The sequence below is a fragment of the Oryzias latipes genome, chromosome 15 (assembly GCF_053564925.1).
Source record: "Oryzias latipes strain Hd-rR chromosome 15, Olatipes_Hd-rR_3.1".
NCBI classification, from domain to species: Eukaryota; Metazoa; Chordata; class Actinopteri; order Beloniformes; family Adrianichthyidae; genus Oryzias; species Oryzias latipes.
Genome location: NC_136251.1, coordinates 11,589,851 through 11,606,217, shown reverse-complemented (window position 1 = coordinate 11,606,217; position 16,367 = coordinate 11,589,851). Strand labels below are relative to the sequence as shown.

Genomic DNA, 16,367 nt, shown 5'->3' with positions numbered 1-16,367 from the left:
ACAGACAAATCTCTAGACCTTAACCTCACCACCTCCACTTGCCATTATTCATACTATCTGATTCTGTTTTGTATGCTGGACAGTTTTCAAATGCTAATTTATTCCGTGAATTTTGAGCGTTTAGTGAAAAAGCAACTGAACTACCTTCTTATTTTGCTTAGCACTGTCTGAGTTCTGGTAAATACTGAAGATGACTCCTTTAACTATTGTCCATATCAGCTAAAATATGTTGAATATATCAGAATAATTGGTTTTAGAAAAAACTGTTGGCTTTTGCATCCCTAGATGTTAATTTTGGCCAGTAATATGTGACATAAAACATAATCCACACCATCAGCCATGTCATCATAATGTTGAGCCGTCAAAAAACAGGATGGTGTTATGATCTCAAACTTAAAATACATTTATAGACACTTGAGACCAAAGGCATCTTTGTAAAGATTGGTTTTAATTTAGCTGTAATGAAGCTATTTAGACCTCCACAATAAATCGCAAATTTATTGTTACGGCAATATCAAGCTATGCAATACACATTGCAGAAATCGTGATAAATGGTTACCATAAATGTGTCAAAACAATGTTATGGCAGCACGAAGTATCTAAGGAATTAAATAAATCCCTTTATGCATTTGACCATTCGGATGGAACCCTTCACGTTGTTGACCAATCGGATTGAGGCCTTTTATGTTAGATGTTGGCCTCCTATGTCGACTAGGGACATTTGGAGTATAATTTATGTTATTTAGACTCTTATTTGAATTAAACTGTTGCAGTGAAATGGTAATGGCGTGTTTGGTTGTTTTGCTATTTGTTCATGTATCGCAACTTATATCGTCATTACAATATTGATCACTAATATCGCAAATAGTGAGTTTTCCTCATATCGTGCAGCCTTAATGAAATTCATCCAGTTCACCAAGTATAAGTTTAAAAATCCAAATAAAACACTATGTGTCAGTTACAATAACATACTAGATAGTGTGGTGAGTATTATAAAGCCACAGCAGCTTTTTTTGCTACCCCATTGCAAAAAAAAAAAAGACCAAGATCAAGAGTTTGGATGAAGACGCAAGTTAAAGTCCAAGATTGAACTCTTTGATGGAAACTCAGTCAGAACTGGTCTGTTTATGCCAATATTTTTAAATACATGCTGGCCAATACCCATAACTGATATATGATAACTAAATTCATATTACCCTTTATGATGATTCTCTCAGTTTAACACATAGTCTAGGATATAGCACCAATTTGTTTCCAGCTAAAGACACCTATATTCACCCTTTTATAGCTGATGTGTGATGAGAAGTGAGCTGATCCACCCCCACTAAATACTCCTTATTGCAATCATTCTTTAGTTCATAAACTCTTCACCTGCTAAGAACATCTTGCTCGGTAAGAGCTATCTACCTGCTAGTCAGCTCAGTCCAGGGGTGTCTAGCTCCAGGGTTGGTCTCCTGCTGGTTTTTAAGAAATCCTGCCTTATTTGCTGCTGAGGTGTGTTTAGCCAATAAGAGGCTTCAATGGCAGGTTGGTTGGAAAACATGTTGGACATTGGCCTTCGAGGCCTGGATTCTGAAACCTCTGGCTGAGCCAATCAATCCTTGGGCAGTTTTTCTTTAATATGCTCGTTGGTTGACATAAGAAAGCAAAGCAAAACTCTGCTGTAACTCTCAGTAACTTCATCTAATAATGGGCAGGGAAATATTGCATCTAGGCCCAGAACTAGGTAACTTCATGTTTTACCCATTGAAAGATGACATTTACCATTTTAGGGGTCCATATGCCCATATATGATGAATGTTTGAACAATGGTGGCAGTGTCTTCAGGAGAAAACATTAAACTTGTCTCCAGGAGCAGCTAGATTCTGTTTATTTTGCATTTAATGCCTTTTTTGTAGTAATATCTGCAGGACATTGATTTTGATGGAGGCCCACCAGGTGCTCATTCTTGGCCATGCAGTTTTTCTTGGTTCTTACTTCTGTAAAGTATGTTGGAGATCTTCATGGGCTCTTTTCCTCCTTTGTTCACAAAATATGTAGAAGATCAGTCCAAAGCAAAACTCCATCCTAATCCTGCTACCTTAGAATTAGCAGAGAAGGTCACTTTTTTATTCTGCATTTTCATTACATTCATACTGTACAGACCAAGCCAAACATCTGAACACACATTTTCATTCAAAGAGTTTTCTTTATTTTCATGACTATGAAAATTGTAGATTCATACTGAAGGCACCAAAACTGTGAATAAACACATGTGCAATTATATACAAAACAAAACAGTGTGAAACAACTGAAAATATGTCATATTGTAGGTTCTTCATAGTAGCCACCTTTTGCTTTGATAACTGCTTTGCACACTCTTGCATTCTCTTGATGAGCTTCAAGAGTAGTCACCTGAAATGGTCTTCCAACAGTCTTGAAGGAGTTCCCAGAGATGCTTAGCACTTGTTGGCCCTTTTGCCTTCACTCTGTGTGGTCCAGCTCACCCCAAACCATCTCCATTGGGTTCAGGTCCGGTGACTGTGGAGGCCAGGTCATCTGGCGCAGCACCCCATCATTCTCCTTCTTGGTCAAATAGCCCTTACAAAGCCTGGAGGTGTTTAGGGTCATTGTCCTGTTGAAAAATAAATGATGGTCCAACTAAACGCAAACCGGATGGAATAGCATGCCGCTGCAAGATGCTGTTATTAATGCTGGTTCAGTATGCCTTCAATCTGGAATAAATCCCCAACAGTGTCACCAGCAAAGCACCCCCACACCATCACACCTCCTCCATGCTTCACGGTGAGAACCAGGCATGTAGAGTCCATCCATTCACCTTTTCTGCGTCGCACAAAGACACGGTGGTTGGAACCAAAAATCTCCAATTTGGACTCATCAGACTCACAGATTTCCATTGGTCTAATGTCCATTCCTTGTTCTTTAGCCCAAACAAGTCTCTTCTGCGTGTTGCCTTTCTTTAGCAGTGGTTTCCTAGCAGATATTCTACCATGAAGGCCTGATTCACACAGTCTCCTTTTAACACTTGTTGTAGAGATGTGTCTGCTGCTAGAACTCTGTGTGCCATTGACCTGCTCTCTAGTCTGAGCTGCTGTTAACCTGCCATTTCTGAGGCTGGGGACTCGGATGAACTTATCCTCCACAGCAGAGGTGACTCTTGGTCTTCCTTTCCTGGGGCGGTCTGCATGTGAGCCAGTGTCTTTGTATGGCTTGATGGTTTTTGTGACTGCACTTGGGGACACTTTCAAAGTTTTCCCAATTTTTTGGACTGACTGACCGACCTTCATTTCTTAAAGTAATGATGGCCACTCGTTTTTCTGTACTTAGCTGCTTTTTTCTTGCAACTATAAAATTCTAACATTCTATTCAGTTGGACTATCAGCTGTGTCTCCACCTGACTTCTGCACAACACTACTGATGGTCCCAACCCCATTTATAAGGCAAGAAATCCCACTTATTAAACCTGACAGGGCACACCTGTGAAGTGAAAAACATTTCTGGTGACTTCCTCTTGAAGCTCATCAAGAGAATGCCAAGAGTGTGCAAAGCAGGAATCAAAGCAAAAGGTGACTACTATGACGAACCTAGAATATGACATATTTTCAGTTGTTTCAAACTTTTTTGTTTTTATTTGTATAATTCCACATGTGTTCATTCATAGTTTTGATGCCTTCAGTATGAATCTACAATTTTCTTAGTCATGAAAATAAAGAAAACTCTTTGAATTAGAAGGTGTGTCCAAACTTTTGGCTTGTACGGTATATACATATGTACATACATTGACTGTTCTCAGAATGTGCATTTTTCTGATCAGCTGTTTGGATGCTTTGGCATCTCACTAACCATACAGAAATCTGTTCCTGGTCTAATTTAAGGAGTGCACATTAAAAACAGTCAATATGATTATTAATTACAGAAAAGATGTCTGACAGCATAATTATGTTGAAGACAAAAAGTTATAAATCCCATCAAGAGAAAAGGTCTTTATAGATTTGATCTTTAATGATCAGGTTTTACATGAGTCACATATAATGTTCTGCTAAGTTGATTCTTAGTAGCTCAGGAATGAAGCATTGATTGGATCTTTTTATGATTCTAAATCCTCCTCGACTTTGCTGGAGTGTTTCCATGAAGCTGAGTCTCGTGGCTGCTGTCCAGCTCCCATTCACTCCTTTCTGTGCTTAGAGTGCTAATGCTTCTATTACTGGAGGAATTGGACTAAATGGGCTCGATAAAGATTGTCATTAGCCAGACCCCACTGGCTTCATGTCTTAATGGAAAGAAGTACGGTAAAAGTCTTCATCAGTGGTGAGACAAAAGCTTAGGATGTAAAGAAATGATTCATTTCTAGAGGAATCCGTCAACCTTTTTTGCAAACCATCACCACTGTGCAGTTCGGGTTGTCAGAGCCAAGGAAGACTTTTTGATGGTCTTAAATACTTTCTTGAACATTGGAGTAGAAAGTCTCCTCCTGACCAGATCTTGTTTTATGACAAATTGAAAAGAAAATCCTTTTCAGGGTTGATTCTTCTGCATCTTTTTGGTTGGAAATCTCTAAAAAAAACCAACTGCAATATCCTGACATGGGTTTTATCAGCAGACTTAGAAGCCACCCGTTTTCTTTTGATGTAGAAGAACAGCAACTCTAAGTCTACGTATACACTGTGCATGTGACGTGCGTTCACACTGGACTGTTGCCACACAATGCTAGTGCATGTGTCTACAGTTGGAAGATGCTTAGTGGGAAATGTTGAAGCAGTGCAAATCTTGCTTCAAGTTTGGTCTTTCACAGTTCTATTCTGATCTATGAAAGCCTTTGTGTCATATAACTCTGACCAGGCACAAACGGCAATTAATTTCTACTCTGTGGTCAATTTTCCTCCAGCTGAATTAAAGGGTACGCATCCATACGTCACATCGAAATCCAAGACCCTGATTGGTCAACGTTCAACCATCTTTAACTTTCAATGCCCGAAAAGAACTCAAAAGCTTGCGTAGTGATGTGTGAATGCGAGAGTTTTGAACGCGGAAGCCTGAAATACAAGTTTCTCTTTGTTTACAAAGGTCTCTTCACTGAAAGTGGCTGTTTTAATGTCCGTTGCCGAGGCTAGTGGGAATGTAGGATAATATCCTCCTGAATAAGAGAGGGAGCAGCTCTCATAGTGAGCTCATTTAAGCCAAATTGGACACAAAAATCCTCTTCTCATTTTTGCAGATATTTTATTTGGACGTTAAACAGACATACTGCCTGAATGTCACTTTTGGAGCATAGATTAGTTTTTTAACTATCAGTCTTGTTACCATTAAACTCAAGAGATCAGTGCCTTTACATTTGTGACCCAAAACCTTCTGTTGGGTTTAAACTACCCAACCTGAAATTCTGAACATGTTTGCTTCAAAAGCTGTAGTTTTTGAAAGCAGTTTATCTTAGCATAGACTAACATCTTTAAGTCATGTGCAGGTTTTGTAATGGAGGGTTTTTCCTGTTTATGTTGTTGGTGAAGACTGACTGGATAGATAAATGATGCTGTATACTTTGTGGTTTGATATCACGTCAAGTCCAGACGGGTAATGATGCAGAACATAGCAAATGCAACACAGAGCTTTTTCAATGGAAGGGGGAAAAAATTACCCTCATGGCTGCGTCAAAAAGTTGATATCTACCAGATGGAACTGTCTTTGCTCATTTATGGGGTAAAAAAAGATAGATTACAAAATACTAAACTCAACTGCTATGAAGTCAGCTTTATACTCCATTTGCGCCATCTTTGTCTTCATAGTTTGTTTCTAACTTCCAGGACTGCCATCTGCAGGATGACACGGTGCTGGATGAGATCAATTTGGCAGAACCTGATAGCTACAAGCTGCCTGACCTCAGCGCTGAGGAGCAGGCCCTCATCCTTGGCATCTGGTGAGTCCACTAACCAGTTTTCTGGAACTCTATCTTGAACAAACTGTAGGGCAGTGATGCTGTATTGAGACCTACCGGAAAGATTTGACCAAAGAGTTTAATACAAAAAGATTGTGAAACTGAATGATAGAGTTTAAAGAAGGCAAATCTAATCCGAAAATATTACGTTAAACGGACACATTTAGTGTCAGACACATAGTGAGTAAGCTATGAACTCGCTATAAATACTGTTCACTTATTTTGAAAATTCCTCTGGGGTTTTATTTTGTACTTTTTTTTTTTGTACTGTTCCTGAACGATCTGCTCTGTGTTGAATTGATGCGCCGCTCAGACGTCTGGCTAAAGTAAAAAGTGGCTCCTCCACTAATAGAGAACGTTTTTCAGAGCGGAGCGCCAAAGACTGAAGTGGAACCTCTGAACCCCCGGGTTACAAGAAAAGGGTTTCGATAGATAAAAAACAGGCATTCCTAATACAAGGCAAAAAGAACAGGTGCTCAAGCACCCCAAGGGCCCTATGTGTGCAGGTGCCCGGGGTTGGATTAGGGGGATAACCCACCAAATGCTTCCCAAGCTCAGCTGTGTCGGCTGTTCATAGTTACCACAGTTGATAGGTCAAATTCAGAGAATACATTTCACACACCCAGGTGTGACAGCTAGCATGACTTTGGACTTAGCAGCTTTTTTGGGTCTGTCTTCTAACTTTAGGATCTTTATTAGATAACGAATAGAGATCAAATTGGATTTATAGAGATCTTTAGACATGGAGATATGGGACAGAGACCCAATTTTAGGCATTTTCAGATCATGATAGTCAGTGGACTTGGTTTAAATAGGCAGCGAACGAGAAACATTTTCACTCTTATTTTCTCAGTTGGTTAAGTGCAGGACTGGCACATGGGAAATCAGGGTTTAATTCCAAGGGTGTGCATTGAGCTTTATTCTGTGTGGGTTCTTGGGTAAGACCTTTCGTGCTACTGCCATGTAGCCAAAAGGGGGCCCATGTTTAGGTCTCAATGGGTCGGTCCCCTGCCCAGATAAATACGGGGTAATGTCAGGAAGGGCATCTAAAGTAAAAATATTTCTACCCAACCACCCATGCGACTCAGAGAAAGCCGATTTTCTGTAGCAACCTCTGATGGGATAATCATTTCTCTACTTCCTAAGGAAGCTGAGGTCTTTCAGTGTGTGCAGCAAGATGCTGGGGATCTTCTACCAGTCTGTGGTAGCCAGCACGTTATTGTCATCTGTGGTCTGCTGGGGAAGCAGTATTGCAATCAGTGACACCAACAGACTGAACAAGCTGATCAGGAAGGCGGGTTCTGTCATTGGCTGCAAACAGGACATATTTGAAACAGTGATGGAGAGGAGGTCACTGAACAGACTCCTTTCAATCATGGACAACCCAGAGCATCCTCTCCACCCTGTTCTGGACAAACAGCTAAACTATTTCCCTAGGAGGCTCAAACACCTCCGCTTCAAAACTGCCCGGTACCAAAAATCATTCATACCCAATGCAATAACCCTGTACAACAACTCACAATGCAAAAGATAACCTTTGCAAATTTTTATTATCTCTTTATTTAGTTTTTTTCATTTTGCACATTTCTTTTGCACATCTTTTTACCTGCACTGTTCTGTAAATAGCTTTTTAAATTATACTACTACTTTGATGTTTGCATCTATGCTACATTTTCTTTGCTCTTGTTTTTTTAATTTCATTTTAAGTCTTTTTTTCCCTCTGCTGTCAGTTGCTATGGTGACAAACAAATTTCCCACGTGTGGGATCAATAAAGTATTTTTGATTCTGATTCTGATTTCCTTCCAGCTTGTTGGATTTGGTTTGCTTTCACAATGCTGTCTAAAGGACTATCATCACACTATAACAACGGCTGCTCATTTTGGGCAATCATTTAACCTTCCCATTTTGTTTAATGTCTCCTCCTTACTTTACAAGTTCACCCATTAGACATTTTCCAACTCTTGCAGGCTGTTTTTCACTTGTTAAAATACACAACTTTCAAGTTATTCACTGTATTTGGTTCCATTTCGCTCTGTCTGGGTCTGTGTGGAGTCATGCTGTAGTGAACCTAGCAAGGATTCACTAGCAACTGAACTGAATCCCATATTTTTATAGTAATGAAACAGACTTTAGTCAGTTTTTTACTTGAACAATTCCAAGCCATGTGGGTTCTTGATTGTTGAAGTCCAGACCTGAATCCAATCAAAAATCTGTGGATTGAACTGAAAACTGCTGTTCACAAACGCTTTGTCCAACCTCACTTAGCTCGAGCTGTTTTGCAAGTAGGATTGTGCAAAAAATTAGTTTTCTATTTTTATGTTTGCAGCCTGAAAGGTGGCAAAAGGTTGAAAAGTTCAAGGAAGACAAATATTTTCACAAGGCACTATACAACAATTTTACTAATATATATTCAATCGACTTTAGAGAAACCATATTTCTTAACCATAAGCTTAAGAAGGTTACGTTATCAAAATGACATTAGACCAAAAACAAACCCTTGGAATGGCTCAAAAATTGAGTGTGGAGAAGTGGAAATTAACTGTAATCCTTCTGTTAGTGAGATAAGGCCCAAACCAAACAAGAAAAAAGAAAAGTAGAAATATAGATTTTAGTCTCAGTTCAGATATCTAAAATATTGAATGCAAGCAATAGGCCTACCAATTCTGTTTGAATAATCTCAGTGTTTTTGTTTCTGTCAAGGTATTTTTTTTAGTCTTTTGTCATAAAACACTGTAAATGTGTGTCCTGGTGGCGAAGGCCAGAATGTGTGATTAATGTGTCTGGTCCTGGACTGGTGTCTTGCAGCACTGATTTTCAGAGAAACAACCCTGTGCACAAGCTGACGGAAGAGGAACTGCTGGCCTTCACATCTGTAAGTCACAGTTCATTCACATATTTCTTCAAAATGTTGGCACATTTTTCAAATGAAGCAGACTCTTAGGGCATCAAGAGAATGCCAAGAGCGTGCAAAGCAGTAATCAAATCAAAAGGTGGCTACTATGAAGAACCTACAATATTATGTATTTTCAGTTGTTAAACGCTTTGTTGTTATGTATATAATTCCACATGTGTTCATTCATAGTTTTGATGTCTTCAGTGGGAATCTACAATTTTCATAGTCATGAAAATAAAGAAAACTCTTTGAATGAGAAGGTGTGTCCCTACCTTTGGTCTGTACTGTATTTACTATTAGCATTATAAAGTATTAAGGTGAACTTTTATTGTTTTTGTTCACCTTTTAATTATTTTTTCCACCATTATACAAATGCATTCTTTAAAATCATGAAATGTGATTTCCTAAAGATGCAGTCTGTCTCTAACAGTTGCAGTGTATCAATGATGAACATCACTCATCCTTTTTAAGCGGAACAACGTGGCGAATTATTTACTTTCCCTCACTGTAGTTTGTTAGCACGCATCTTTATGGTTTGTCTCACAGCTGCTGTGAGGCAGCAGCACAGAAAATTCATGCTCAGTTATTTTCAGATGACATCTGAGCTCTGATCCATTATGCCGCTGTTCTCATCCATGTAATGTTTTCTTTTCCTGTCATGCAGCTTAGCTTTGATTTGATCTACACCATCTTCAACCTGCCTCTCTGATTACTTATTGATTTTGTCATGTTGATGCTCCAGTACTTTTACAAGCTCTGGTTTAATAAATGGTAAACGGTGTCCACTTGTATAGTTTTTTTTTCTCTTTTTTTTACCTTCTTCAAGGTTCACATCACTTTACAGTCATAGCCCTATTCACTAAGGGTGTAGGAAAAATTGATTCTGTGATATATCGCGGTATTTCATTTGGCGATACATGTATCGATTTAAAATGCTGTCAAGACAATATTTATTTAATTATTTATGAGCGTCCTTCAACATCTGAATCTTCTTTTCCAATTAAACCCCTGACCGATAGTAGGCAGCACAGCCCACTGAGCGTCTTTGAGCAGCTCTACAGCCCAAAAAACGACTACAAGATCTCAGCGAGAACCAGCTCGTGTTAAATATTCGGTTAGCCTCGCGTTTTTTGTTATGAAACATGCACTACCTACAGAACCTCAATGGTTAAGGCGCATTCATTTATTTTCTTATACTGAAAAATGTTTTGTTGTGTAAATCGGACAATGTAGACTTTTCCCTTTTAGAGAAAATATATGTTAATTTACCAAAAGAAACGCACTATAAATTTGCTCAGATAAAAGCAACTTGCATATGAGATACAGTTTCAGTGCTTAACATTGTGATCATTATATATAATTAATTTTACCGTTTTATTACAATGAAAGGTGTATTAATATTTGTATAGTTTTTCTTTTCCAAGTCATACTCTTTAAAAAAGGAAAAATTGTTCCGGTACGGTCTTTGAGTTTATTGTGATACGTGTCATATCATGAGACACACATCGCGACATGTATCTTATCGCTAGACTCTTGCCGATACACACCCCAACTATTCACCCATTCACACACACATTCATATGCAGATGGTGGCTGAGCTGCTCTGCGTTGGCGCTAGCAAGGCCACCTAGAACAACGTGTGGTTCGTTGTCTTGCCCTAGGGCAGATTGAAACATTGCTGTGCATAACAGGAACTAACACTTCTGTGCCATGGTCTCTATACAAAAGTATAAAAGGTTTTATATCATTCTTTAATTTTTTCAAATAACTGTTGTTCTTTTATTAAAAAGAAGTGGGTTTTAGCTAATTTCACTAAAATAGGCTTAACCCTTTAACATCAGGGATGTCGCCGGCAACACCTAAATAACCCACGCTCTCTGACATGCCATAACACTTTGACTATTCATGTGATCAACGTGAATCATCTGATCCTGACGGGGAGAAAAGCAGATTCTGCTATCGACTTTGTGCTCTCATGCAGCACGTTACTAATCTAATCTCTTGCATAACAGCGCAAAGCTGTTTTTCTGCACTTAAAAATTAGCTGGAATTGCGTAAATGGTTGAATAGTTAGTGATCAAAAGAGTGGAAACTTTGGAGCTAAACCTATGGTGTTAAAGGGTTAAATGTTTATTTAATCTGACATTTATCAGGGCTTTCAACCAATGGGCAGCTGAGACTTTTGGAGGCTGTTCATCCAGGTTATATATTCTGTACACCAGAGCTGTCTAACCCCTTGAGGATCCTTGACCTTTTTGTTTCCACACACCACTGTTCCTGCAGCTTCTTAGTGTATACGGAACACGTTCGCACTTTTTTCTGACCATTTCAGCCATTGCCTATAACAATTCTGGCCACTAAACTACACATCTCATGCAGTAGGAAGTCAGTATACATCTTCTGGTTTTCCAGAAATCCTGCCTCATCTGCTGCTTATTACCTAGATCAGGTGTGTTTAACCAATAAGGTGCTTTCAATGGCAGGTTAGTTAGAAAGCATATAGGACACCGTCCCTCAAGGCCTAAAGTTTGAGACCTGTGCTTCAGATGTACTTGGTACAGAATGCCTGGTCGGGATGAGCTCTTCGATGGAAGACACGTCATTCTGGTTATCAGCGGAACTTTACTGTAAAGAAAGCAGATCACTGGAATAAATCTTGGAGAGTCTCCAAGTCCTTTTTTTTTTTTTTAGGATTTTATTTACTCCAAAGACAAATGATAATTTCCTGTCTTCTTTGCTTTGCAAGTAGGTTTTACTTTTTCAACTTTCCCATTTCTTTTCTTTTCTCCTATTTTTTTTAACTTGGTTGTACACCGATGATGGGGGGGAAAACCATCTAAATTTTTCAATGTATTGCATTCATGGTTCACAGAAGATTGGATTAAATGAATGGATTAAAGAATGTCGATAAAAGTTATGCGCCATTTGCACCACTTTAAGGACGTACTGGGTCATTAATTGTGAGCTTTGAACTTTAAAAACCTAGGTTAACCTGCAAGGTCTTCCATGTTCTCAGTGGAAGGAGGAGCTGCTGCAGGCAGCTGCTGGCTCTGTGAGCAGGCATCTTCCCAGCCTACATGTAGATCCAGCCGTCTGCAGGCTGGTTAGATGGTTGTCACATATCTGGCTGTCGTCATCAGTACCAGCTTTTGATGTATTCCCTGAAGACCAGCTGCATTTTTAGTCTGGTTCATCTGTAAAGGGAATTGTTACCTAAACAATTACTGCATTGGGGTTAAAGGATGGTAATTCATACAAATGACAGAAACATAAATGTCAGAACCGCTGGCTTATTTGTTGTCAGTATTTGGAGTCACAACAGTTAAGTAATCCTAGTGATAATAGTAGTGGTTGATTATGGTTTCCATTTAGAGTTACATTTTGGATAGTTTTGCAGGACTTTACTTTTTTAATGCATCAAAATACCCTAAAGAATGTGATAAAGATATCCATAATTGTTAAACTGCAAAATGTCCAAATTGGAGATCAGTATAAATCAATTAAATGCACTAAAGTTCCTAAAAAAGGGCTTAAATAAAGTGCTTATCAGTAGCTTGGTCCATTTGTGGAATAACTTACCTGAAGATCTAAGAGTTTTTCCTTCTGTGTAGATTTTTTTAATGTAAATTAAAGACTTTATAACTGTATTAATAGCTTACTAAATCAACCTATTTGTTTTATTTATTCATTGGGCTTTCAAGTATTTTATGGCTATTATGGTTGTACGTTTTTACCCTATGTTTAAATCTATGCTGTGCCTTCTCAAATTTTAGCCACAGCGTTTCCTTCCCTTTTTTTGTGTATTTTTTCATTGTTGTTGCCTCGTAATCTAATGTGTCTTATGACTTTTTATTGTTTTAACTAAAGTTTAGATGTGTCTTTTTTTGTTAAGTGCCTTGTATTTGACCATATGCTAATAAAAAGTGGTCTCTAAATAAGGTGATTGTTTGCTTGATATATTAAGGCAATCACTCCTTGTCTTAAATCAGTATGCATTAACTGTCACTAGTGTCCAGATGTGGGACAAGGTTCTGGTTCTACAGGAAGGTTCTTGTGTAAAGGATGTTCTGGTCTGTGACTCTTTGACTGTTTAACAAAGACAGAATGGTGTGTATTTTATTTGTGAGTTTACGGCTGAACACCTCATTTCTGATGAAGTCTGTTGGTGTTTGCTGTGCTGTCAAAACACAGATACTGCTGCCTTGTTTATGGCGAGTTTCTTTGTGTGCAGTATTCCAGGGACATCTTCATCATTAAGACTGAGCCGAGTTCGACAAACATCTGCAAACATCAGCGTGTGTTTGCTGCTCTTCCTTCCATGCATCACCTCTATGGTGGACTCCCCTCATGATTGCACTGTGCCGAGTCGTGGCTGCACAGCTTGTTCTGATTAAAGATGAGCGCAGATAAAAGCTGCAATCATCATCTAATGCTTACCCGGGGCTGAATCTGCTGGACATCCAGGCTCCGCCCATGGAGCATTTTTCTCTTTAATAATCTCATCCAAAGTTCAGCTTCAGCTAATAGCTTCGCATGATCACCTCAGCACGCAGACAGACTTTCAGGCTGTAATAGTTTTTAGTATTCTGTCCCTCTGCCTGAATTGTTGGTGTGACATTTAACCAATTTTTACCCTTCTAACGGCAACAGTTAATCGAATAAATTATTAGAAACTACGTTTAAATCCTTAGTGGGGCATCAAAAGGTTGAAAAACTATTTGAGATTTCTTAGACTTTGTTAATTAAAAAAAACAAAAAAACAAGGTGAAAATTAGGCTTTACTTTACTACAACTTCAGTGAAGTTTAGCAGAAATAGAAAAAGGATAATAAATAATAAAATGTTATTTTAATCATTAGGAAACTTATTTGCAGAAAAAAATCTGGAAAACTATAAAGAAATTTAAAAAATAAGTTAAGAAAAAACACTAACAATAAGTTGATTTTTGCTCCTAAGACCTCTTTAACTCTCTAAAAGACACGTGTGACAAATAAAGTAGGCAGGAGACATTTGTTTTCCAATGCCAATGAATCCGTGTCAATAAATTTTGACATTTGTAACAGCTGTCTGCGCCTCCATACATGTTATCAACAAGAGAAAGTGAAGGGAAAACCTTCATGTGCTCTGTAAAGTGTTTGGATGTCTTTAAATAGACTAAATGTAGATTTATTTTCCTAAGAAATGACTGTTTTTGAATCATTTGCTGCTGTTTAAAAACCAAAAAGGTTTATCCTGCTTAATAGCCTCACAGGACTGTTTCTGATAACCAGATTGTCCTAAGTTCACATGGGGTCAAACCTTTTTCTCTGTTTTTGTCTTTGTAGTGTCTGCTGTCTCAGCCTAAGTTTTGGGCCGTGGAGGTGACGGCTCTGTGCCTCAGGACCAAACTAGAGAGAGGACGAACTCGGTGTGTAGAAAGAGCCATGATGCAAACTCAGGTGAGTGGAAAGGCTCCACAGTTCGGTACAAATCACTGGAACCAAAACGGTTAACCCTGCAACCACTATGTAGCTTTTTACACAATCAAGTCATTCCCCAATACCATGATGTAAAATAGCCCCACTTCACAACAGAAAAACAGATTCAGCTCCAGACAACTCTGTGGAGAGTTTGAGTAACCTCATTCTTCTTTTGAAAACAACCTCCTCTATTAACAAAACCATCCGTCCCTCACAGCTCTAAATGCTACTCCTGATTTTGATCAATGACTTCCCTGATATACAGGTGACAGGGTTATGAAAAAGCTGTTATGAGAGCTGCTGGAAGCCAACTGCCTCGGCTGCAGCTTGGACTTGAAGCATAAGTCTGGTTTCACTTTAGCCTTTCCTGAGGAGAGCTGTCAATGTACTGCTTTTTTAATGGTTCTTCACTTACTCTGAGAAACCTCAGGCTTTCTTAATATATGAAGAAGACTCCTTTGACGATATTAATCTACATCTCCACAACCACATTCTATTTAGTGTAAAAAAAAAATATGAACATGTGAGCTAGTATTTCAGGGTTAAAGTTAGTCAGTGTCATCAGGGTTTAAATGGCTGAACTCCAACCCCTTTTTAGCAGCCACGCCCTTAATGGATGAAGGAATTTCCTTTTTAAATCAGGAGTCTTCTTAGTAAATTATTGGAAATTCATGTCTGAGTTGTGGGCAGGACTGTTGGCATGGAGTAAGCCAGCCCCTCACACCCCCAACCTAACATTACCGGTGCAAAAAAAAATCGTGAGCAAGATTGAAGCTATCCAGCCGTACAGTTTTGAGCCAGATGCCAGCTCTGATGAGGAAAACAAAGACGTTCATAGAAATAGCCGTTTACGAGGGGATTCTTTAAAATGGAGCAGAGCAGGGAGCTTGTGGCCCTCCCTGCGTATTTTCTACTTTACTAATAAGTTATTTTTCAAATGTTAGTTTTTCATCTGCTCCTGATTCACAACAATTTGATTACGATAAATTGAAATACTCAGAAATGAAATTTTTTGCTCAATTTTTCTGGATAAACGTTCTCCATCAGAAAAATGCTGCAAGAACTTGTTGACACAATATCTATGAGAGTGGGTCTGTAAAAACCTATTTGATATGTATTCCTTTACACTCTGCAAGCTTAGTATGTCATCAACAGAATACAACATTCAGCACCACTATGAGACTCACCATATGCAGAAGCAGTTAAGAAAAGCAAAGATTTACCAACTATTAGCTGGACTGAAACAACCATCTGCATTTACTGCAGCTGTGACGTCAGTGATGGAGAGGTGACAGCTACCTTATTGCTAGCATGTTGGTGCAAACATCCAAACCATTTTCGGATGGTGAACTTATTGAAAAATGCTGAAGGCTGCAGAAGTCTAGTGCCCCAAAAAGCAGATGACCTTTGCCAACAAAAGCCTGTCAAGGATTAGGATTGCAGGAGAGTTTCTAACAACATCTCTGAGGAGACTTGAAGGATTCCAGTCATTTATTGTATTTTTGGTCGCTCTTGATGAAAGCACCGACATCACAGATATTGCACAACTGTGCATGTGTTGAAGAGACGTCACAGCGGAGTTTCTTGAGTTGATGGACAGAACAGCAGCTGATGACATAGGTAGCTCTCTAGTTACCACGCTGGACAATGTTGGAATGAACTGATCACGTGATGTCAGTCTGGTCATTGATGGCGTCTCATCAAAGTTCAGGAAGAAGGCGGGTGTTGCCACAAAATTCAGACAGCAACCAGGAAGATTCTTGGATGTTTCATTGTGTTTTGCACACTTGAATGACAGTAAATGAGTTTCTGCACAGGATCTGAATCCTGATATTGATGGCTGGGTGAAGTTTCAGGAGAGAAAGAGAGGTCAATTCCACATTCTTATGTTCACAAATGTTTGCAAGTTTAATTAATTTTTCATTGATTCCCACATTTACATTTTAGGCAGGTGTTTAATTTTCATTTTTTTTAAAGTTAAAAGGCATTTTATTTGAGATCCATTGGTCTCTGTGAATGAACGTGTAATATTAAGTGATTTGGCTACCATGTTGGTTGAAGCATTTTTTCCAACTGAGTAAAAAAA

General features: G+C 38.8%; 1 protein-coding gene across 2 annotated transcripts in view; it reads left to right on the top strand.

Moving 5' to 3' along the window:
* Window positions 1-16,367, top strand: part of ttc27 (tetratricopeptide repeat domain 27) — a 72,193-nt gene that overhangs the window by 27,726 nt on the left and 28,100 nt on the right. For both annotated transcript variants that reach the window (XM_023963354.2, XM_078931721.1), the window contains exons 8-10: window positions 5,799-5,911; window positions 8,736-8,802; window positions 14,147-14,260. In XM_023963354.2, coding sequence (XP_023819122.1) covers window positions 5,799-5,911; window positions 8,736-8,802; window positions 14,147-14,260 — 294 coding nt within the window. The remainder of the gene's footprint in view (window positions 1-5,798; window positions 5,912-8,735; window positions 8,803-14,146; window positions 14,261-16,367) is intronic.